This window comes from Phascolarctos cinereus, unplaced genomic scaffold (assembly GCF_003287225.1).
Source record: "Phascolarctos cinereus isolate Bilbo 61053 unplaced genomic scaffold, phaCin_HiC Scaffold_5;HRSCAF=322, whole genome shotgun sequence".
Lineage (NCBI taxonomy): Eukaryota > Metazoa > Chordata > Mammalia > Diprotodontia > Phascolarctidae > Phascolarctos > Phascolarctos cinereus.
The window spans coordinates 387,764,965-387,789,618 of NW_027555958.1; the positions used below are offsets into that span (position 1 = coordinate 387,764,965).

The 24,654-nt window shown below is 35.8% G+C and overlaps 1 protein-coding gene across 2 annotated transcripts in view; it reads left to right on the top strand.

Moving 5' to 3' along the window:
* The window catches only part of KCNT2 (potassium sodium-activated channel subfamily T member 2), a 512,407-nt gene that overhangs the window by 332,507 nt on the left and 155,246 nt on the right, over positions 1 to 24,654 (top strand). For both annotated transcript variants that reach the window (XM_020971730.1, XM_020971731.1), the window contains exon 13: positions 10,474 to 10,582. In XM_020971730.1, the coding sequence (XP_020827389.1) occupies positions 10,474 to 10,582 (109 nt within the window). The remainder of the gene's footprint in view (positions 1 to 10,473; positions 10,583 to 24,654) is intronic.

The following is a 24,654-nucleotide window of genomic DNA, read 5'->3' on the forward strand; positions in this document are numbered from 1 at the left end:
TAGTCTTATAGATTTGTGCTGGGTTTTTCAGTTTTATCTTTGGTGACTGACTCCATCTTTTGTACTATTCTTTTAAAATATAAAGTCATTAGAGAATGTCATGTGTGCCACATTGATGACTCTCCATTTTCTTCCTCATTGTGTTTGTATGGTCACAATTTTGTATTTTAGAAATAAAAACCATCTTGAATGTTATTCTCATTGAGATTGTCCTGATCGTGCCATCATGCCTGTATTTTCCAATGAACTTTTTGAAGTTTGATTTCCAAAAATGTGTATGTTCATTATTCCCTTAAATATGAGAAATGCTAAGTGACAAGGTAATTTTATCCCTAGGTTGCTGTCATTTCCATATTGTCAATACCTATTTTTTTCCTTGGTTAGAAGTAAATTTAGAGTAGCAATCCCACCTCTTGCTTTCTCTACTTTTTCAAAGTAAATGTGTGAGGAAGTGAACTGATTTTTTTTTCTGAAAAATAAAATTGTCACCAAAGAAATCCATGAATTCAATATATACTCTTCGTTTGTGCAGAATGAGACTTCTAGCAGATGCCCAGGTACCTGAAGACTGACAAATCAACTGTATTTTACATTTGTGCCACTTTTGTAGTTTTCAGTGAGAAATTTGTATTCATATTATCTGTATGTCTGGGTAGTCCATAATATATTCCCACAATCAGTTAACAAATGAGAAAACATATGTAGCACTTTGAAAATTTTAAAGCACTGTATAAACATCATTACATTATTATTATTATGAAGAATTAAATCACCTTTGTTTCTATTTCTTTTTTATTCTCAATCAAATCCTCTCCAACTTAGGTTAATGGATTTCTATGAAGATTAACTTTCTAGATATATAGCATATTTCTCTGGCCCCATCTAACATCACAGAATCACAGGCCTTTAGAAATGAAAAGGACCTCAAAGACCACTCAGTCTAACCTATATAAGATTGAGTCTCTCCTTTACAACAATCCCTTTGAAATGGTTATCCAAACTACATTTGAACACAACTAGTAATAGGGAAACCTCATTAGCCCTTGAAGTAGTCCATGAAACCATTGACTAGCTCCAATTGTTAGGAATTTCCCCCTCTTCTCCTCTAACCCTTTAAATCAAGACTGAATCTGCCCCTCAAGAAACTTCCACCTTTTGCTCCTATTTCTGTCTCTAGGGGTAAAGCAGAACGTGTCTAATCCCTCTTAGACAGACTAGTCTCTAAGTACTTGAGGAAAGCCTTTGTATCTCTTCCCTAAGGTAAATATCCCTAGTTATTTCACTTGGACTTTGTGTTGCTTGATCTCAAGGTGCTTTTCACCTTCCCAGGCATTTCCTCTGGAGACTTTCCAGCTAATTAATATCATTACAAAATATGGCACCTAGAACTGAACACAATGAAAAACAGTACTATAGACTTCCTTTGAATAGGACAGAGTGCATCAGGAAGATCAACAGCTTGTTCTGTAGCAGGTGACTCAGAGGATAGAGAGCAGGATGTGGATTTAGTCAAGATATGACTTCAAATTTGGCCTCAGGCATTAAATATCTGTGTGCCCCTGGAGAGCTTACTTCACCTCAGTTTCCTCACGTGTAAAATGGGGATAATAATAGCATCTACCTCACAGGGTATCAAATTATAATATTTATAAAGCATTTTACATAGAACCTGGAACATTAAGCACAGTAGGTGCTTAATAAATGCTTATTCCCTTCCCTTCCTCCTTCTAGTCATTATGCCATTTTTAATAATGCTTAAGATTACTTTTTGGCTGCTATTTATTTCTGATTAATATTAAGCTTATGGTACACTAAGCCTCATTTTTTTCAAATGAATTATTATTTAGTCACACCTCCACACTTATAGTTATTTTTGAACCCCAGTTCATGATTTTATGTGTAATTCTATTAAATTTCATTTTAATTAATTGGGTTCCATTTTCTAGCTTGCTGAAATCTTTTTGGATTCTGGTTTTGTCATGTGATGTGTTAGCTCTCCCTCCTAGCTTTGGATTAGCTATAATTTGACATGCATGACCCTTCTTTTTCTTTGTCAGGTTGACTGACAAAAATGTTGATGAGGTAGGTTTGGTTTAGTAGAAAGCATACCACATTTGGAATGTTGGATTTAGAATAATGCAACTCGAGATCAAATCCCAACTCTACCACTTACTGTCCATGTCACTTTGGGCAAGTCACTTAACTTCACTGGGCCTCAGTTTCCTCATCTGTAAAATGAGGGTGTTGGGCTACGTGTCATCAAAGGTTCTCTCTAAATCTGTGATCTGAGATGTTGAAAAAAATTGCGCCAATCATAAAGCTTTCATATACTCAATTAGTGAATTCTTTTCATGTTGACATTGACCCATTGGAGTATGGTCATTAAACCTTTTCCAAACCTACACAATGATACTGTTATGTAGCTTATATCTGTTCATCTCATCCACAAGGATAACATGAAAATCTTTTGTCAAAATTTTGCAAAAATCTAGATTTTTTATATATATATACATATATATATATATATAAAATCTAGATTTTATATATTATATATATATATATATATACACATATATATATATACATACACATATATATGTATGTATATAATGTAGCATTTTCTCATCTGGTTAGCATGTAGAAAAAAAGAAAATTGAGAATTTAGTCTGACATCTGTCTCTGATGAAACCACACTGACTTCTTGTACTGGGCAAGGATTTTCTTTTGAACATAGATATCTCTTATGGCATTCTACTTATGAAAAGTGTTGTGCCATCATATCTGGGTGATATCTGTGGGATAGCATTTGTTTTCTTCTATTCAAAGTTCAAGTTTGTTTTATTATCTGTACTTTATATATTGGTCTATGAAGCTTTATATATATAAGTATTGTCTCTAATCCTCTTTGTTGTTATTTTCTCCTTAGAATTCACTGGTACCTCTTTTATTATTGTTTTTATTTCTATACCATACTTGTTTTCCTCTATAATGTTTTAATACTTACTCCAGCATCTTTTCACTCTTTACTTTAAAATTTTGTTTAAAGCCCTCTTGATCAGGTTGGTAAGTCTCTTTCTCATCTATGAAGAAGTTTTTTGCTAGGAATCCATTGTTCTGATCTTGTAAGCCATGGTCCAAAAAACCAAAAATAACAAGAACAAAACCAAAAACATCACATCCTCCTCTTTCAAACTGTTCCATGGATAATTATTCACTTTAATATTGCCCCTTTTATTCCAGGGTCCTAAACTTCATTCATAAGAATTCAGTTCAACAAATGCATGTTAAACACTACTATCTGCAGAGCACTGTATTGCGTATTGTGAGAAATACAGATATTGTCTTAGATGTAGATTTTGCCCTTAAAATGTTTTTAGTAAGAGGATATGGCACCTACATAAACAACTATAATAAAAATATGACTTGATAAGTATATAAAAGACCTACTTAAGGTGAAAGGGAATGGATAAGCTCTTACTGGGGACATCTATCTGTAAATGCTTACTGGAAGAAGTGACATTTAACCTGGGACTTGAAGGCAGGAAAAATTGCAGCACTCAGAAATAAGGGGGAAATGGGCCTTTTTGTGTTGTCATCAGTAAAGGCACAGGAAGTCTAGGTATGGATATAGAGCAGGGTTGGGGAACCTGTGGCCAGGAGGCCAAATGTGGCCCTCTGGGTCCTCAAGTATGGCCTTTTGACTGAATCCAAACAAATCTCCTTAATAAAAGGATTTGTTCTGTAAAACTTGGACTCAGTCAACAGGCTACACCCAGGGACCTAAAAGGCCACATGTGGCCTTGAGGCTGCAGGTTCCCCACCCCTGGTATAGAGGATGAGAAGTAATCAATTTTGATTGTATTGTAGAATATATGGAGCAAAGTAGTATGAAATAAATTAGATAGGGTGAATAAAGAAGAAATTAAAACATAGAGAACAGAGCCAAGATAGCAGAGAAAAGGCAGGAACTTGTCAGAGCTCTCCCACAAACCCTTCTAAACAACTTTAAATAATGCCCCAAAACAAATTCTGGAGTGGCAGAACCCACAAAAGGGTGGGATAAAACAATTTTCCAGCCCAAGATGACTTAGCAGATTAGCAGAAAAGGTCTGTTGCATCAGGGTGAAAGGAGACTACAGTCCAGCACAGGCCAAGCCCCAAAAAACCAGCAGTAGGCCTTGGGGATGACTGAATCAGTTGCTGCAGTGGCAATTTCCAGACCTCTCAGCCCACAGAGGGTTAGGAGGTCAGATAACTGATCATAAGGAGATTACTTGCTGGAACAGGGAGCAGGACTCTGTTGCATTGCCCATACTTGGATCTGGGTCAGAGTCCTATGTCTCAGTTCCAGAGGCAGGAGAAGCAATAGCATACCAGAGCTTGTGGCTGCAAGGAAGGTGGAAATCTGCTTACAATTCCAGGACAGAAAAAAGTGCTTGTTGCTGCTCATTGACTAGAGCACAGGCCAAGAGAGTAGTAAATACACCTCTCCTTACCACCTTGGAAGAACTAAAAACTTATAGGACTCCAGAATTATCTCTAAAATAGCCACAAAAAAAACAAAAACAAAAAACCTTGAAGCTTGGGACAGTACCTCCTCCACTCCAAAAGCAGAACCCCACTTTAGCAGAGAGTTAAAAGTCAAGAAATATGCTGAAAAAATGAGCAAACAGGGGCTGAGCCAAGATGGCAAGTGTAAAAGCAGTGACTTGCTTGAGCTTTCCCCCAATCCCCTCCAAATACCTGTAAAATGGCTCTAAACAAATTCTAGAGCAGCAGAACCCACAAAAAGAAAGAGTGAAACAAATTTTCAGTCCACGACAACCTGGATGGTTGATTGGAAAGGTCTATTGTGCCTGGTTGGGAGAGAAACACAGTTCAGCATGGGCCATGCAGGCAAAGACCAGGCCTCATCAAACTGGGAGCAGTCCTCAAGGAACTGAATCATGGGCAGCTGTGGCAGTTTCCAGACTTCCCAACCCACAAAGGCCAAAGACGACTTATAATGTCAGTAGGAAAGGTCTGACCCCAGTGAGAGAGAAGCTTGGTACCAGCACCAGTCCTGGCACAGCCCCAGGGTGGCAGTTGTTTCTAGAGCTCTTGGCCCATAGACTGAGGGTGAATTGAGTGGCTGATCAGAGGGGGATTGCAGGGATATCATTGGTAGTGCTGAGGCAGGAATCACTTGCTTTGTCTGTGCTTGGATCTGGGTCACAGTTCTGGGTATCAGTCCTGGGATGAGAAAGAGTGCTGGCATGGTGGAGCTTGTAGTGGTGGTATAGAGAGAATCCTCCACAAAGTTCCAAGGCAGAAAAGAGTGCTTGTGGTCACTCATAAACCAGAGCACAGGACCGGAAAGGAGTAAACACCTTGCCCCTTATCATACTACCTTAGAAGAATTGAAAATTTACAGGTCCCTAGAAGTATCTCTGAAAACAGTAGCACAAACTCCCCAAAGGTTGGAACGTTACATTCTCCACACTGGAAGCAGACCCCTACCTTAACAAATAGTTTAAAAGTTAAGTAATTGCCTGGGAACATGAGCAAACTGCACAAAAAAAGTCAGACTATAGAATCTTTCTTTGGTGACAAAGAAGATCAAAACATACAACCAGAAGAAGAAAACAAAGTCAAAGCTCCTACATCCAAAGCCTCCAAGAAAAATATGAATTGATCGTAGGCCACGGAAGAGGTCAAAAAGGATTTTGAGAAGCAAGTAAGAGAAGTAGAGGAAAAACTGGGAAGAGAAATGAGAGTGATGCAAGAAAATCATGAAAACAAGTCAATAGCTTGCTAAAGGAGACCCAAAAAATACTGAAGAAAATAACACCTTAAAAAATAGACTAACCCAAATGAAAAAAGAAGTCCAAAAAGCCACAGAATTGGCCAAATGGAAAAGGAAGTTGAAAAGCTCACTGAGGAAAATATTTGCTTAAAAATTAGAATGGCGCAAATGGAAACTAATGACTTTATGAGAAATCAAGACATTGTAAAACAAAACCAAAAGAATGAAAAAATACAAAACAATGGGAAATATCTCATTGGGAAAACAACTGACCTGGAAAATAAATCCAGGAGAGATAATTTAAAAATTATTGGACTATCTGAAAGCCATGATCAAAAAGAGAGCCTAGACATAATCTTTCAAGAAATTGTCAAGGAAAACTGGCCTGATATTCTCATACCAGAGGGCAAAATAGAAATGGAAAGAATCTACCAATCACCTCCTGACAGAGATCCAAAAAGGAAAACTCCTAGGAATATTGTAGCCAAATTCCAGCATTCCCAGGTCAAGGAGAAAATATTGCAAGCAGCTAGAAAGAACAAATCAAGTATTGTGGAAACACAATAAAGATAACCCAAGATTTAGCAGCTTCTACATTAAAGGACCACAGGGCTTGGAAGATAATATTCTGGAGGGCAAAGGTGATAGGATTACAACCAAGTATCACATACCCAGCAAAACTAAGCATAATCCTTCAGGGCAAAAAAATGGATATTCAGTGAAATAGAGGACTTTCAAGCATTCTTGATGAAAAGACCAGAGCTGAACAGCAAGTTTGACTTTCAGATACAAGAATCAAGAGAAACATGAAGAGGTAAACAGGAAAGAGAAATCATAAGACACTTATTAAGGTTGAGCTGTTTATGTTCCTACATGGAAAGATAATATTTGTAACTCATGAGACCTTTGTCAGTATTAGGGTAGTTGGAGGGGAAAAATTAGATAGATAGATAGATAGGTAGATAGATAGACAGATAGATAGATAGATAGATAGATAGATAGATAGATAGATAGATAGATAGTAGGCACAGGGTGAGTTGAAGATGAAGGGGTGATATCTGGAGAATAAAATTAAGGGATGAGAGAGGATTGTACTGGCAGAAGGAGAAAGGGAGAGATAGAATGGGGTAAATTATCTCACATAAAATAGACAAGAAAAGGCTTTTACAGTCGAGGGGAGGTGGGGGAAAGTAAGTGGGAATGAGTGAATCTTATTCTCATGAGATTTGGCTTAAGTAGGGAATAACATACACACTCAATTGGGTATGGAAATCTATTTTACCTTACTAGAGGATAGGGGGGAAGAGGATAAAAGAGCAGGAGGATGGGAGAGGGTCAATCAGAAGTAAGCACTTCTGAGGAGGGATGGGGTGAAAGTGAGAATAGAATAAATGGGGTGTGGGAAAGGGTTAAGGGAAATGTGGTTAGTTTTTCACATGACCATTATGAAAATGTTTTTCATGACTATACATGTATAACCTATATCAAGCTGCTTGCCTTCTCAATGAGGATGGGTGGGGAGGGAGGAAGGGAGAAAATTTGGAACCCAAAGTTTTAAAAACAAATGTTAAAAATTGTTTTCACATGCAACTAGGAAATAAGATATACAGGCAATGGAATATAGAAATCTATCTTGCCCTACAGGAAAATAGAAGGGGAAGGCAATAAGAGGAGTGATGGAAAGGAGTGTAGATTAGGGGAAGGGGTGCTTAGAATGCACACCATCTTGGGGTGGGGGGAGGGCCGAGATGGGGGAAAAATTTGAAACTCAAGATCTTGTGGAAGTGAATGTTGAAAACTGAAAAAAATTAATTAATTAAAAAAGAAAAAGAAAGAAAAAAAATGAGGAAACAGCAGAAAAAGATCCGAATTATGGATAGTTACTATGGTGACAGGGAAGATCAAAACAAGCCCAGGAAAAGGCAACAAAGTGAAAATTGCTACATTCAAAGCCACAGAGAAAAATATGAATTGGTCTCAGGCCATGGAAGTGCTCAAAAAGGATTTTAAAAATCAAGTAAGAGAGGTAGAGGGAAAATTGGAAAGGGAAATGAGAGTGATACAAGAAAATAATGAAAAAAGAGTCAATAGCTTGGTAAAAGAGGCACAAAAATACTGAAGAAAGTAATACATTATAGAATAGGCCAAATAGTGAAAGAGGCACAGACATTTGATGAAGAGAAGAATACCTTGAACAGTACAACTGGCAAATTGGAAAAAAAAAAGGCAGAAAATCTCACTGAAGAAGATCATTCCTTAAAAATCAGAATTGGGCAAGTGGTAAATAATGACTATCAGACATCAAGAAACAATAAAATAAAAAGAATGAAGAAATAGAAAAAATGTGAAAGATATCATTGGAAAAATAACTAATCTGGACAATAAATCCAGGAGAGATAATTTAAGAATTATTAGACTACCTGAAAGCCATGATAAAAAAACCTAGCCATCATCTTTTAAGAAATTGTCAAGGAAAACTGCTTGGATATTCTAGAAACAGAGGGCAAAATAGAAATGGAAACAATCCTCTCATCATACTGAAACAGATCCCAAAATGAAAAGTAACAGGAATGTTATAGGCAAATTTTAGAGCTCCCAGGTCAACAAGAAAATATTGCAAGCAGCCAAAAGAAAAAAAAAATTCAAATATAGTAGAGTCTTAGGATAACACAAGATTTAGCAGTTTTTACATTAAAGCATCAGAGGGTTAGGAATATGATATTTTGGAGGGCAAAAGGGCTGGGATTACAAACAAGAATCATCTACCCAGCAAAACTGAATGTAATGCTTCAGGTGAAAAATAGACAGTCAATGAAACACAGGACTTTCAAGCATTCCTGATGAAAATACCAGAGCTGAATAGAAATTTTGATTTTTAAATACAAGACTGAAGAGAAATATAAAATGGTAAACAGGAAAGATAAATCATAAAGTTAAGCTGTTTACATTGCCACATGTGAAAATAATATTTGTAACTCCTAAAAATGTCATTATTAGGGCAGTTAGAAGGAGTATACATTGAAAATCGGCACAGGTGTCAGTTGAGTATGATGGGATGGTTATCTAGAAAAATAAAAATAAGAAGCGAGAAAGAGGAATGCACCGGGAGAAGGGGAAATGGAGAGATAGAATGGGATAAATTATCTCAGAAGAGAAAAGAAAAAGCTTTTACAGTGAAGAGGAAGATGGAGAGATTGTGAACCTTACTTTCATTGGAATTGGCTCAAAGAAGGAATAATATATTCACTCAGTTGGGCATAGAAGTCTCTTATCCTATAGGAGAGTAGGAGGGGAAGTGGGGAGTGAAGGTAGGGTAGCTCTTTATTGATGGCAAAGAACTGGCAATTGAGGGGATGTCCATTAGTTGGGAAATGACTGAACAAGTTGTTGTATTTGATTGTGATGGAATACTACTGTGCTACAAGAAATTATGAGCAGAATGGTCTCAGAAAAACCTGGAAAGATTTAAGTGAACTGATGAATAGTGAAATGAGCAGAAGCAGACAAACATTTTATATAGTTAACAGCAATATTATGTGATGATTAACTGTAAATGACTTGACTATTCTTAGCAATACAGTAATCCAAGACGATCCTTAAGGACTTATGATGAAAAATGCTATCCATCTCCAGAGAAAGAACTAAGGGAGTCTGAATGTAGATCAAAGCATACTTTTACTTTTTTTTTTGTCTGCGTTTTCTTTCACAACATGACTAACATGGAAATATGTTTTGCATGACTATACATGTTTAACCTATGTAAATTGTTTTCCTTCAGGGTGGCAGCTAAATGGCACAGTAGATAGACAACTGGCCCTGGATTCAGGAAGACTTGGGTTCAAATGTGACCTCAGACACTTGACACTTACTAGCTGTGTGACCCTGGGCAAGTCACTTCACCCCATTGCCTCACAAAAAAATAAATAAATAAGTTGTTTTACTTCTCAATGGGGGGAGGGAGGAGGAGGAGAGAGAATTTGGAAATTAAAAACTTTTAAAAATGAATTTTAAAATTTTGTCCATGTAATTTGGAAAAATAAAATGTTAAAAGAAATCAAAACATATGTATTACCCCTACCCCCAAGTACTTAAATGTCTTCAAGATTTAAAAGTCATTAGACACATAATCCAAGTTTCTTCTGTGATAATTCATTCCTATTTGAATTCTCAGGAGTGGGCAACAATCAGTAGGTTTGATGAAACTTGTCAGATTCTCTGTCATATCTCTTATACACATTTCAGGGAGATAGCTTGCTTGGTAATTAATGATGTCTATTCTACATCTATATACAGCTGTTCCCCTTCACTTCATCAAGGAATCACCAAGCACCAGTACATATTATTTCTTCCTGAGTTCAATAGTACGATTCTTTATACTTGCTAGTGGTAACGAAATCTCATTTTCTGTTCTAAGTTGAATGGGATTCTTGTTTCTTTAAAAGCACAGATTATAACAACAACAACAACAAAACTGCAAACACTTCAATACCTTTTGTGTTCCTATGATAGCACACACACTTTTTTCTCTTTCTTTTTTTCTTTTCTGTGTCCATCCCTCCCTTCCCCTGCCCCACACCCCAGCCAAAACTTGTCAGCATCTTGACATTGGTACTGATGTTTCTGTTTCCTTAGATCTCCATTTTTAGCCACATCATCACCATCATTATTATTTATTTTGGTTCTTTTAGGATCACCAAACAATTCTGAGGGCATGGGCAGTTAAAGATTTTGCTCCAAATTGTCCTTTGTATGTCCAGATACTGAAGCCTGAAAACAAATTCCACATCAAATTTGCTGGTAAGTTTAGCATTAACAGATATACTTTTCTTTTATAATTCATTAAAATGTATTTTAATTAGTGGAAACTTTGTAAACTGATGATGGTCTAGACAAAATGACCTATGTTTTCTCTGTCATGTAGTCTTCATTTTTATCATAGTTGTATGCTACTATGGAGTCAAATGATTTTTAGGTTGATTTGCTCATTGTGTGTATATAGTTAATTAATGGCTGGTTGGTGCATCAGAGTAATTTCAACAGCTAAGAGAGGCAATGTAGCATGGTGGACAGAAGGGTGACTTAGATTCAGGAAGAGCTGGATTCAAGTCCTGCTTCTGACACATACTAGCTTTGCTACCATGTACATAAACCCTAAATTCCTCAAACAGATCTCTTAAGACTTAATTATGAATGAGTAGAAAACCTGTATCCGAAGATAGAGTTTACCCACCAGGATTTCTCTACCCTGATAAAATCACAAATATGGAACAATTAAACAAATGAACAGTTAAAAAAAAACCTGAAATAGTTGGACATAACAACCAACCAGAATTGATCCCAGAGTGATACACAGCATATGGTATACATAACCAATTGGGTTGTTAAAGGTTTGATAAATAACCTCGATTACATGGAGTAACTTTTTGTGTAAGTAATGTCTAACAACGTTTATTTGTATATGTTGTTGAAGATGACTTTGAAAACAGCACCAAAAGTGTGATAATGCTTTCTTTTACCTTTCTTTTTAACCTTAGAGCTTAGCACAGTGCTCGGCACATAGTAAGCACTTAATACATATTTATTGAATTGCTGACAATACCATCAGGGCAGGAAATAAAAGGGGGAAATTAACCAGATTGATGAAAGATTATGCTATCATCTGAAAGCACTGGGAATGGTTAGCTTACATGACAACAGATTTGGGGGCTGGGGAAGAGCTTGGGCATAAGAGTCAACTAAAGTCATTTGAAGGGCCCTTGTGTGGAACAGATATTATTAGATTTATTCTGCTTGGACTCCAAATCAATGATCTATAGGTGGTTTAGCAAGATGAATTGCCATTTAAATGTTGATTAAATAATAGCATATATAGACATTCTCCATGTTGTCCTTAACCTGTAGTTCATTCCTGTCCCCTCCAAATAGAATAAGTGAATTAACATATTTTAATTTCATAATTTAAATACTTTCCGCCCAATTGCATTGTACCGAAATTTTGATTTTGTCCTGGTTTGGTCAATAACATTGGTATGAATGAGTCTTTTTTTAAAAAATTGTTTTATTGATAGAATACCTCTCAATATTTCATGTTTATGTCACCTCCTGAAATTCTATTTTATAGACTCACAGTATCTATCTATTTTTATGACTGAGATTACAACTTCTCAATACGGCTGTATTCATATTATGCAGTGATGGAAGCACCCTATGCTCATTAAAATGCCACGAAAAGGGCTTGAGAGTGATGTATAGAATTCTAAACTATTAAAATGGGTTCTGCATTTAAGCATATGGTGAAAAAAAGAATGTGAATTTACTAAGAAAGGCAGTATATTTGTAGTGTCACTTAATGTGCAGTAAATTAAATATCACCTGCTTTTATTTCTAAGTCACATCCATTTGGTAGTATTCATTAAGAATCATTATCTTGCATATTCATGAATCATATACAACAGTAATTCTAATTATGCTACATGGAGAATAAGGATTTACTTTATTTAATTTACTTAAAATGTGTCTTATTTTTATCTTGAATTGTACAAATATTATCTAAGTTCAAATCCTGTCCCTTATATGTACTGGTTGTATGACCCTGGGCAAATCACTTAACCACACTCATCCTTAGTTTACTTATCTATAAAAGGGAGAGAAGAAACAGTCATACTGCTTCAAAAGACTGTTGTGAAGATAAATGAGATAATATATTTATAACGCTTTGAAGACTCTAAAACAGCATATAAACCTGCAGTGCTGTTATTACTTCTAAGAAATGTGTGCTATTCCAGGTAGATATAAATTCCTCCTACATGTATGCAATGTTCAAGCATTGCCTCCATTAACAGAGATGGCATTGTAATTCTGCTATCCATAGATAGTCACTTAAACGTTAGGACTTTTTTTTAGTTCATAAGCTTGCAAGATAACCTATATCTAGAACTGCAAAATTTTTGAAAGGCTGAGGGAAGGAATGAATTTAAAGGGAAGATGGGGAAAAATGTTATGAGTCTTTTAAAACTCCCTTTATAGCTCTATAGTTAGTTTAGAAAGAGCAGAACATATGGGAAGGAGTCAGAGAAGGATTCCCTTTTACAGCATCTCCAACAAATGTTCATTCAGTCTCAGCTTAAATACCTCCACAAATGGGGAGTTCGCAGTTTAAGACAGCCCATTTCACATCAGGATTCAGGCAAGCCAGAATTTATTTCTCTAAAACTTTTATTCATTTGTCTTAGTTCTGTCCCCTGGGGCTAATAATAATAATAATAATGACAATATACTGGAAAGTGTAATATGTTAGAAAGTATCCTAATCAAAAACAAGGCCAAACAATACTGTATAATATTAATAAAGTGGGGATTGATGCAGTAGTTAAAAAGGTTTTAAAATATACAGACTAAAGAGCTTTCTAAGTATAGAAACCTAGCAGTAGAAATCAAAGCCATGTGGGAATAAGGAGGAGAACATATTACCCTCATTATCCTGTCTGCTATTAGAGTTGTACAGGTGGCTAGGTGAATCAGTAGATAGAATGCTGGACCTGGACCAGGAATACCTGAGTTCAAATCTAGCTTCGTGGCAGTGGGCAAGTCATTGAGCTACTATCTGTCTCACCTTCTTTGTTTGTAAAATGGGGATAATAATAGCATCTACCTTCCCAGGTTGTTGTGTAGATCAAATGGTATAATATTCATAAAGAACTTTGTGAATCTAAAAGTGCTAATGATTATTATAATAAAGCAGGATTATAATTTAAAGAAATTTTCGACATTGTATGTTTCTGTTAATTCAATCTAAGTTACCTAATCTTTTATTTTAGTGGCTATGCCACGCTACTGATTTGCTGAGCTTGCAGTTCACTAAAGCCTCCAAATCTATTCCAGATAAGATATTGACTAGCCATATCTCTTCTACCAAGCAATCAATTTTATTAAGCGCCTACTATGTGCCATATATTGTGTTAAGTGCTGAGGATACAAAAAGAGGCAAAAGACAGTCCCTGCCCTCCAGGAGTTTTCAAAGTAAGGGGGAGAAGAGTCAACAGGCAAACAAATATGTACAAATCATGCTACATACAGGATAAATAGGAAATTATCAAGAGAGGGAAAATGCTGAAATTAAGAAGTATTAGGAAAGGCTGCCTGTAGAAGGTGGGATTTTACTTGGGACCTAAAGGAAGCCAGGGAAGTCAGTAGTTGGAGTGGAGAAGGAAGAGAGTTCCAGATATGGGAAACAAATAGAGAAAATTCCCAGAGGCAAGAGATGGAGGTCAGTATCACTGGATTGAAGAGCATGTGTAGGGGAGTAAAGTATATGCAGATTGGAAAGATAGGAGCTTTGAATGCCGAACAGAGAACTTTGTATTTGCTTCTGGAGGCAATAGTAAGCCACTGGAATTATTATTGAGTAGTGAGGGTGACATGATCAGACCAGCATTTTAGGAAAATCACTTTAGTGGCTGAATGGAGGATGGATTGGAGCGGCAGACAGACCCACCCACAGGATATTACAGTAGTTCAGGTATGAGGTGATGAGGGCCTGAACTAAAGGACTGGTAGTGTTAGAGGACAGAAGAGGAATTATTTGAGAGATGTTGTAAAGGTGAAATTGACAGGCCTTGGCAACAGCTTAGATGGAGGGTGTGAGAAATAGTAATATCTATTTTATCCTGTACTTCTGAAGTTGACTTCTTTTTGAGTCCAAGTATAAGACTTTAGATCAAATTCTTTTGATTTAGTTTTGTTTGGTTTATACTATGATTTCAGCTACCAAGATCTCTTTGAGTCCTATTTCTGCAATTCATTATATGATTTGGGAGAAATAGCATAATGTATAGAGAAATGACCTCAAAGCAGGAAGATCTGGGTTCATGATAGATAGATAGATGAGATTTTTTAATTGCTAACAGTGTGTTAGGTACTGTGCTGAATACTGGGAATATAGATATAAATAGTCTGTCCACATACTGGTGGGGTAAGGCAGTGGATGGCAATACATCAAAAACGAGTTGAACAGGGAAAATATGGGATGGGAGAGAAATAGACTGGATGAACTAATCCTAGTTTGAAGAGAACATGGCTAGCTTAGGTGCTTCCTCAAATGGAGGTTCAAGAAGGAACTCATCAATCAGAGGAAAAGGCCATTGGGGTGGAGGTGCTGCCAATGTGAGAAGAAGGCTGATGGGTGCTGGAGTGGAAGTAGGGGGTTGGTCAGGAAAGTCATGAGTTGTTCTGACTTTGAAATCTCCTGGTTGTGTGACTGGGAAAAAATCACTTAATCTCTCAATCTGCTCGCAAGGCATTTTATAAGACATTTTATATGTAATTTTTTTTTGATAAGGACCGCCCTGTTTTTTTGCCTTTCTTTATAATTTAGCTTAGGCTCTGACACAAAGTAAATTGCTTCTGACACAAAGTAAATTGCTTCTTTCTCAGAATGTTTGTATATGATAAAATAAAGTGCATTATATTAAAGAGGAAACCAATTACATTGAAATACATTTATCAAATTAAGTTTAAAAAATTCACTGATCCTTTTCCCAAAATTAAGAATCCCTACTCTAAGTTACAAAGAAAAAAATTTATTTGCATTGGCAGATGAAGTTCCTTACCAGTAATATTTTACACTCATAAAATTACAGACCTAGTAAGAGCAAAAACAAACAAAAAACTATGACTAATCTATCAATCAAGAATTATTAGGACTTAGTATGTTTGAGGCACTGTGGTAAGTCCTGGAGATACAAAGACAAAAGCAAACCAGTCTTACACTTTAAGGATATTACATTCTAATGATGACAGTATTTCCTAAGGAGCTAGTCTAATAGCATTGTTAACGAGGAAGATTTGGTTAGGCTGGTGTGAATTTTTCCGGATGGTCCAGTTCTGGATCTCAGGCTTCACTTCCCAAATGATCACAAAACCAAAGTTTTAGAATTTTTCCAGGAATCAACCTCAACCCCACCAACCTATATCTTGAAGACATCTGTTTAAAAAGAAAGGAAGACAAATTGACATTTACCTGTAAAATTTCATCAATTCTCTTTTATATTTTAGTTAAATAATTGCAGCTGGCAGCATTTTCATTATGTGGCAAAGTAGTTCTTGTGGGCCTGGTCACTGGAGGTCATTGAGGGTAGCTATGTTTTCTTACCATCTTACAATGTATCTTGGATTGTCAGTTGTATATTAGCTAAATTTCTTCCTCCCCTTTTCAGTATCTGAATATCATTCTTCTTTATTGGGGTAGGATTTTAAAGGACTGTATGCTGACAATAATAACAAGAATAAGAGCTCAACTTTATATAATACTTTCACAAAAATCCTGTAGGCTATATAGTAAGTGTTCAAATATATATATATATATATATATATATATATATATATATATACATATATATATGTATATATATGTGTATATATATATGTATATATATGTGTATATATATACGTACGTATATATATAAATATAATACACATATATAGCTTCAGTTTCTACATCTATTTTTCTATCTTTGTCTATCTATCTATCTATCTATCTATCTATCCATCTATCTGTCTATCTAGATGAGGAAACTAAGACTCAAAGATGATAAATGACTTGACCAAAAAACACAATTTTTGGAACTGTGACTTGAGGTCTTCATATTTTTGAGTCCAGGGTGAGAAAAATTTATTTCCTGCTATTTGAAGGACAAGAAGAAAAAGGAATCATTAGAAAAATCCCCTTCTACTTTCTTGAACCTCTACCTTTATATTTATGGATATATCACTGTTCTTGATGTCACCATTATATGGGAGATACTACTAATACATCTACTACTGTTGTTGATGATGATGATGATAATTACTTTACTTGTGGACCATGACATAATTATAACATTTCCAGAATACTTGCATAAAACAAAACTGTTATATTTTATCCTTTCTATGCAACCACATTTCCCCAATAGATTTACCACTATCAAATCTCTGAAGCCTTCCTTAGCCACCTACTGCAGTTTTCCTGGTAATTGTTGTCTTTCTGTAGCTCAAAAGTTAAATGTCAGTATAACTCTGGCTCTATTGTGAGTCTTATGAACAAGGATATATTTTTCTACAAGGCAATGCTTTTAGTAAAAGTGGTAATTGCGCACATATATATGAGGTATGTATGGCATGAGGAAAATAGAATGATGATTCATTAATTATTGACATAGAAAGACATTGTATCCTATTCTAACTTCTTAATTCAATTATGACTATTTATGTCTTAGGTCAGAGCTCTCTGTTGAAATCCCCTTGATAGAAGGTCATGCATTTCTGCTATTGAAACTATTGAAACTTCTCTGCCTTTTCCAAATTAACATTCCTTTCTTCAGATTCAGATCTTTCTGAATCAATTAAAAAGAGGCTAAGCTGGAAATATTTTCAGAAAAGAGTATATAGATTACGAGTACCTTCAAATTATAAAAAAAAATTAAATCTAATTCTACCTCTCCCCATATGGGAAATCTTATTTTATTTTGTTCTATTTCATTTTAAAGACTTGACATCTAGGTTACTTAAATTTCAGCTATGTTTTTATAAAGCAATTCTTCACGCAGAGATCTTGAATAAAGGTATAGGATAGGATAAATTTTTTAGATTAATCACCTGTGTCTGAGGTAGTTTTGCTGAGTCTTCTTGGCACATGAAGTCATTCAGGAAAATCAGTAAGAGCCTGCCTCCTCTTACTAGTTAAATTTAAGTTGGCTCTAAAAAAACCAAAAAACTGAAACAGGCCATGGACTCTCAAGGTCAGTTACTTCTTCCTCTATCCCTTTCTCCTGTTGGAATTTCTTGGATACTTCATTCATTCTTTTAACAGAAGGGAGAGGAAAATATAATTAAATGGGTCTATTTTCATTCTTGGGTAACAGGTTTTTTTTTTTTTATAAAGAACGGGAAAAACCAGTAGATCAAGTAAGATTTTGGGTTGTGGATTTATCCATGCTTTGACTCCACAATATTTTCCCTCAATAGCAAGGAGAAAGTTGTAGTTCATGAATAAAAGGAAGAAGCATAACTCAAAAGGAAAAGTTTTCACTGAATGAAATGTTTTCTGCTTTGAAACTGAAAAGTGACTAGGAGAGTGAATAATTGTGCTGAATCAGTAGGAGTTAGATCTTCTGGGAATTTAAAGACATGTTTCCAATTGTCAGAAGAAAGGTGTTTTTTAAAGAAATTCGGGTAAAATCAATGTATTTTAATGATATTGTTGACAATATCGTACAAATACTATCTTCTTTATAGTGCATATTCCTGGCTATTTTTACATCAAAAAGATTGTTGAGAAGCATAAATCTTTTCTCCAAGTGGCCAACTTACAGAAGGAAAAAAAAATCAGCAAGGGAGAATATCTGTCAGGGAACAATGCATTGAGCAAAGAAAGAGTTCCTAGTCAAAGTCTTCTCTATTTCCAGATCAGCTACCTTCCTGCTGTTTTTTTTTTGATGAGGACATCTGCCCTTCCTATTGCTTATTTTCTTTCACATTCCCCAACCCCTCACTCCCCAGATACCCAGACCCAGAGACCTTCATTACACTTTAGTCTGCCCTTAGTAGGCACAACCTCATGTTTCACATGCATCCCTTGAAATTCCTCAAAACCCTCCCCACCCCACATCAAATCTTACTTGTTCTATACCACATCTTCTCAGGGCCTTGTTCAGCAGCTAAAGTTAATCTAATGGATTCCATAAACAATAATGTATTAATAGCTTCATTATTACTTTGCCCAGGGATTAGTGGATGAAGGGCTGATTTTGAAGGCAGGAAATCTTGGAGTGTGTTTCCACACAGGGAGTTTGGGAGTTTCCGATATGCTGAATCTATCCCCTACCTCCCACCTCCACACTCACATTTACACTCATACACTTTGTCAATTTGAGGATTTGTAAAGGTCTGCCTAGAAAAAGCAACATCCAGTGAAATGAATATTTAATGAAGGAATTTCAGTAATTATGGCTGGTGGGAGAGAGAGTTTTGAAGAGAGGAGGTTTTTCCTGGAATTCTTCCATAGGCAGCTGCCTACTTTCCTTATTTTGCCTTTAAAAAAAATCCAAAAGGAACAAGGAAACACGCATTTAGCACTTACTCTGAAAGTACTGTGGGCACAAGGGCAGTTTTGTGTGTGTGTGTTTGTGTGTGAAGGCTTACAAATGAACTTGGGCTAATGACCATAAACTGGGAATGATTAACAAATTCATTAGAAATATTTGACAATGATGTCTACAGCATTTGAAAACTGGTTTCTGCCGAAGTCTCAAGTAGAAGGCAAACATTACAATTGCCTGGTAGAAATATCATGTTTGTGTTTTCTAAGTTTCTGTGATCTTCTTAGCATTACATTTTGTGTCAAAGGGTCATTTTGTATTTTTGAATATCAACAATTCTTATTATGGGAGAGGGCTTTGGTTAAACTAATGGCATAATCTCATTTAAACCACACATTGGATCCCACCTGATAAATAAACTAATAACTGTTGCCTTTTTATGCACCCTTTGTCCAACTTCCATAAAACAGGGCTAATGATTGTATGAATGTATTATATGCACACACATGTATGTATATATGTACACACACGTGTACATATACACATATACATGCATATATATGTGTGTATATGTACACACATATACACACACATATATGTGTGTGTGTGTTTGTGTGTGTGTATATACATATATATATATATATGACATATGGTACTCTTGTCTGAAGAACTCCCAGTTTTTCAAATCCCTACATCAACTTAAGAGGAACTTAGATAAGCCCTAGTGAGTAGCCTGAGGAAAACAAGGGTTAAGTGACTTGTCAAAGGGTTACTCAGCTAGTAATCAATCAGCAAGCATTTATAAAGCACCTACTATAGAAGTCCTGCAGGAAGCACTGAAGCTACAAATACAAAGAAAGAAGCAATCACTAGGCAGCTAGGTGGTGCAAAGGACAGAGCACTGGAACTAGATTCAGGAGGAATATAGTCCAAATCTGACCTTGGACATTTGCTAGCTGTCTCTGTTTGCCGCAGTTTCTTCAATTGTAGAATGGGGATAATAACAACATCTAACTCAGAGTTGTCGTGAGGATGAAATGAGATGATATTTGTAAAGAGCTAGCACAGTGCCTGGTACCTAGGAGGCACTATATAGATGTGTATTCCCTTCACCTTCCTACTAGCTGTATAATTTTGGGCAAGATACTTTATGCTTTCAAACTTCTGTTTCCTTATCTGTAAGATGGAGGGGTCCTGGGAAGAGGGATTAGACAAGATACCCTGTAAGATCCCTGAAAGCTCTACACTTATGATTTCTAGAGATATATGAACTTCTCTTCAACTTTTTTTGATTTATAGAATCTCAACTTTTTTTTCTCCCCTTAAGCCTGAAAGAATATGAAATAAGGTTAAACAATTTTATATAACCACACTTTTCCTTTTAAAACCAGGCTCATTCAACATATATTTGAAAAAATAACTATATATATATATGTATGTGCTATATATACATATATATGCATATATGTCTGAATATGTAAAGTGTGTGTGTGTGTAGTTTGGGAACTTAGATTCTGTTCAGGTCAGCACCATGAAAAAAGTTTTGTTTTTAACTGAGACTGACAGGGAAGCAAGTATGTCATTGTAGGATTATGGATGGTGTGTGACTATAATGCTAATATGACATATTATTCTTTGGCAGACTAAATAAGGGCAACTGGGTGCCAGATATGTAGTGTGTGTGAATGGTGGGTTAAGCAATACAGAAATTTCTTATTTAAAAATATGTCACCACTCCCTTCCTCAGGCGGAAAAAAAGTTGAAAACAACTCTTTTAGTCATCATATGAAAAACAATTTCAAAACCCACTTACTACCTTTCTGATGTTCGCCAAGTCACTTAATCTAAGACTCATGTTTCTCATCTGATAAATGTCAATAACAACAATAATAGCAATACATCAATCTACCAGCAAGAATGTATTAAATTCCTATTATGTGTCAGTAACAATGGCAACTAATGTTTCTGTAACAGCTCAAAGTTTGTGAAGAACATATTTCATTTCATTTGATTATCTCATCTGTAAAATAAGGGGTTTGGACTAAATCACTTCCAAAATTCCTGCCAATGCTAAATCTTTGATCTTAAATAGTGCAAATATTTGGGCAGCTAGGTGGTGCAGTGGATAAAGCACTGGGCCTGGAGTCAGCAAGATCTGAGTTCACATTTGGCTTCAGATACTTATTACCTGTGTGACCCCTGGACAAGTCACTTAACCTCTATTTACCTCAGTTCCTCATCTGTAAAGTGAGAACATACTGAAGAAGAAATGCAAACCAATCAGTATCTTTGCCAAGAAAATGATGGACTTCATCTGTGGAGTCACATGGAGTGGAACATGACTGAACGATTACGACAAAGTAACATTGACTCTGTTTTAGAGGAAAACGAAACTCCTAGAGTCTAAGTGATCTGCCCCTGTAAATACAATAGTAAGTTTCAGTACCAGGATTTGAACACTAATCTCAGCATTCCAGGTCCAGTGCTTTTTCTACTAGACCAGACAACCAAAATATGTAGATTACATTTATTTTCCTCCTCAAATCTAGTTTCACTCATATATTTAATGAAGTCTGCTAGAGACTAAGACTCATTAATAAGTGTGGCAAAGCTCAACTGTGATGCTTCTCTTTATAAATGGAATTGAGGGCTATGCAAATATAGCAATTAAGTGCCCTGAATTCCCATTAATTAATTTTGAGCATCCCAGCTGCTTGTCCTGATTCCTGTTTACTGAGAACCAGAAGTGATGATACTATAACTGCTAAGTTTTCAGCAAGTGGATGTAATAACCTCTGTAACTCTGCACGTTGTTCCTTCCTTGTATACAACGTGATTCCTCCCTGCAAGAAAACAAAACAAAAACAAAACAACAACAACAAAAACCCACTCCAACAATACAGTTTTGATCAGAATGTGCAAATCGATGGTTCTACATAGGCAGAGCTATGATAATTTTAGTAATGTTATAATTTACATCCTACTTTCTTTCAAAAGTTTTGAGGATGATTCATACGTATAAAGTGGGGAGATTAAAAAGAAAAATAGAGCAACCACCAAATAAAAGGAGATTGAGGCATTCTAGTGAATTGAGATGAGTCTATTATTACAAGCACGAAATTTAACTCTGATCTTCCTAATATCTTAGACAAAAAGGGGGGGAAAGTTGTCATTTTAGACAAAGAAGTATTTATACAATTCTTGAAAATCTTAAGGGAGGAATTTTCCCCATTTGCATTTGGTAAGTCCCAGTATCAAGAAATTTATAATAATCAGACATAAGACAAAGTCATCCTGTAATACAAATATCATTGAGATTAAATGCATAAAGATTACTTGGTAGTTCCAGAAGAATTGTGAAGGTCTTCTGATAGTGGAAAAAAATATGAAGTATAAATAACAACTGGGAAGAAGTAGTCTAGAAGTTCCCAGTTATACCTGTTTAGTTTTTTCCTTAAATTTCTTTCCCTGCTCTCAGAGGAGAGGTAGGGATTGGATTGAAAGGCACTGAGCCAAACTAAGAAATTGTCACATATAAACTGGGTTTGGTGAGACTGGGATTATTTGACTCAAGCTAGGTTTTTGACCTTTTACTCTAGTCAGGGTGACTTAATGTAAACACGGACAATCCACATTAGTAATTTTCAGGCCATCTGCAAAACTTCAAAGTAAGCAAATCTTATCCTTTTTTTTTTGTAAACCCATTTTCCCTTTCCTTTATCTTTTCCCCAATCCCAAGACAAATAATTCTCTCCAATCCCTACTTGCTTTTGATGAATTCAGGCATCACCCACTTCAAACTCTTCCTGTGTTATCCTTCCATCTTTCCCACAAAAGCCCTTGTCTCTAGGCTACAATGCTAGGTAATTTCTCTTACACCACCATGAGCATTAAAGATGTGACTCTTAGGTAAGAAAAGAGATGAGGGCTAGAGATATCTATTTCAGATTCATATGCATAGACATGATAGTTGAAGCTATGAGGATAAATGAGATTTTCAAGGGGAAAGGAGTAGAAAGAGTAGAGAAAAGAGTCAGGATAGACACTGGGAGAACACACACATTAAAGCATTGACATTGAAAAGCCATGAAAAGTTGGTAAGGAGACAGGGACAGAAAAGTAGGTAAAGTGAGTCAGCATGTCTTCATTATAGATGCTTACTATGTACCAGACCATAATTAAAAATTGGTGATGCAAAGAAAGAAAAAAATAATTAAAACTATTCATGCCCTTCTAGAAGCATGGAGAAAAAAATATGTAAATAATAGGTACACACCAATATATGTATATAGTGTTCAGTCATTTTTTTTCAGTCATGTCCAATTCTTTGTGACCACATTTGAGGTTTTCTTGGCAAAGATACTGGATTGATTTGCCATTTCCTGATCACAACTTATATGTGTCTACCCATCCTTTGCAATTCGTGTCCATGTGGATCTATAAATAAGAAATACAAGGGTCATCCTATAGGTCTCAATGTTAGATAGCTATCAATTCAGCACATGAGCCTTCATTCTTACTACACGACATATTTCCAAAGTGTAATGGGCTTCCTTGAAAGGTAATGTGTTGCCTTCCTGAAGATCTTGTAGTAGGAGCTTCTGATCCCTTATCAGGAATATTATAGTGGAGATTCTTTTAAGTATAAATTGGATTCAGTAGTCACCGAGGTCCTGTCCAACTCTCAGATTCTGTAACTCTGTGGCAATCATTTCTCCTTGTATATTTTATTTTAGTTGTGGCACATAATTCATCATTTGTAAGATGCTGTAGCCTATTTATGCCTATCACTCAGCCCTTTAATGCCCTTTGGGGAATATGCAATTCTGATTCTTGAAAGACTATATTATTCATAGCCATATGCAGAAAAGGAAGAGAATAAACATTTATTAAGCACTGCTACATGCTGGGCACTGTGCTAGCTCTTTACCAATATTTTATCATTTGATCTTCACAACAACCCTGGGATGTAGTTACATTATTATCCTTATTTTACAGATAAGAAAACTGAGGAAAATAGAGATTAAATGACTTGCCCAAGGTCACATAGCTAGTAAGTTCCTGAGGCTGAGTCTGAACAGAGATTTTCCTGACCCCAGGTCCAGTGTTTTACCCACTACACCACCTAATAGCTTGTGCAATCAATGCATGCCATCCAAAAAGAGAAATCACCTAAAGATCTTATCATTTATATAAAGAATCTCTCTTCCTTTGAAACTCCGCATTGGAATTCTCCATGAAAATGGCAAATATGTTGCCCTAATACTTCCCTTTTTATCAATAATCAGAGAATCACTGAATAAAATTATCTTTTTGGGGTTCTCCTAAGAGACTTCTGTCAATTATATGTAGGTGAGAAATTTGGGGTGTGGGAGAGAATATTTAAGGCAACGTTTTGTTTGCAAAGTAAATTTTTTTAAGTTTTATCGATCATTTTTGTTTCTTACAACACTTTCATTCTCTCTCTCTCTCTCTCTCTCTCTCTCTCTCTCTCTCTCTCTCTCTCTCTCTTTATCTATATCTATTATTTCATCCCATACCAGATTTGAACTCATTCTTATAAAAAGAAAAAATTAAGTGAACACAACCTATGCAGTAACCATATACAAAAGTATATGTAACATTCTTCCCTTGCCTTTCTTCTGAGAGGAGGGAGATATGTTTCGTTGTCTATTATTCAGAACCAATATTGGTTTTGAAAATTACTCAGAGGTTGGCTTCTGTTAGTGTTCTTTTCACTTACATTCAGGGGTATGCTGGAGCCAGCTTACAGGAGCCAATTGTAAAATTTTTAATG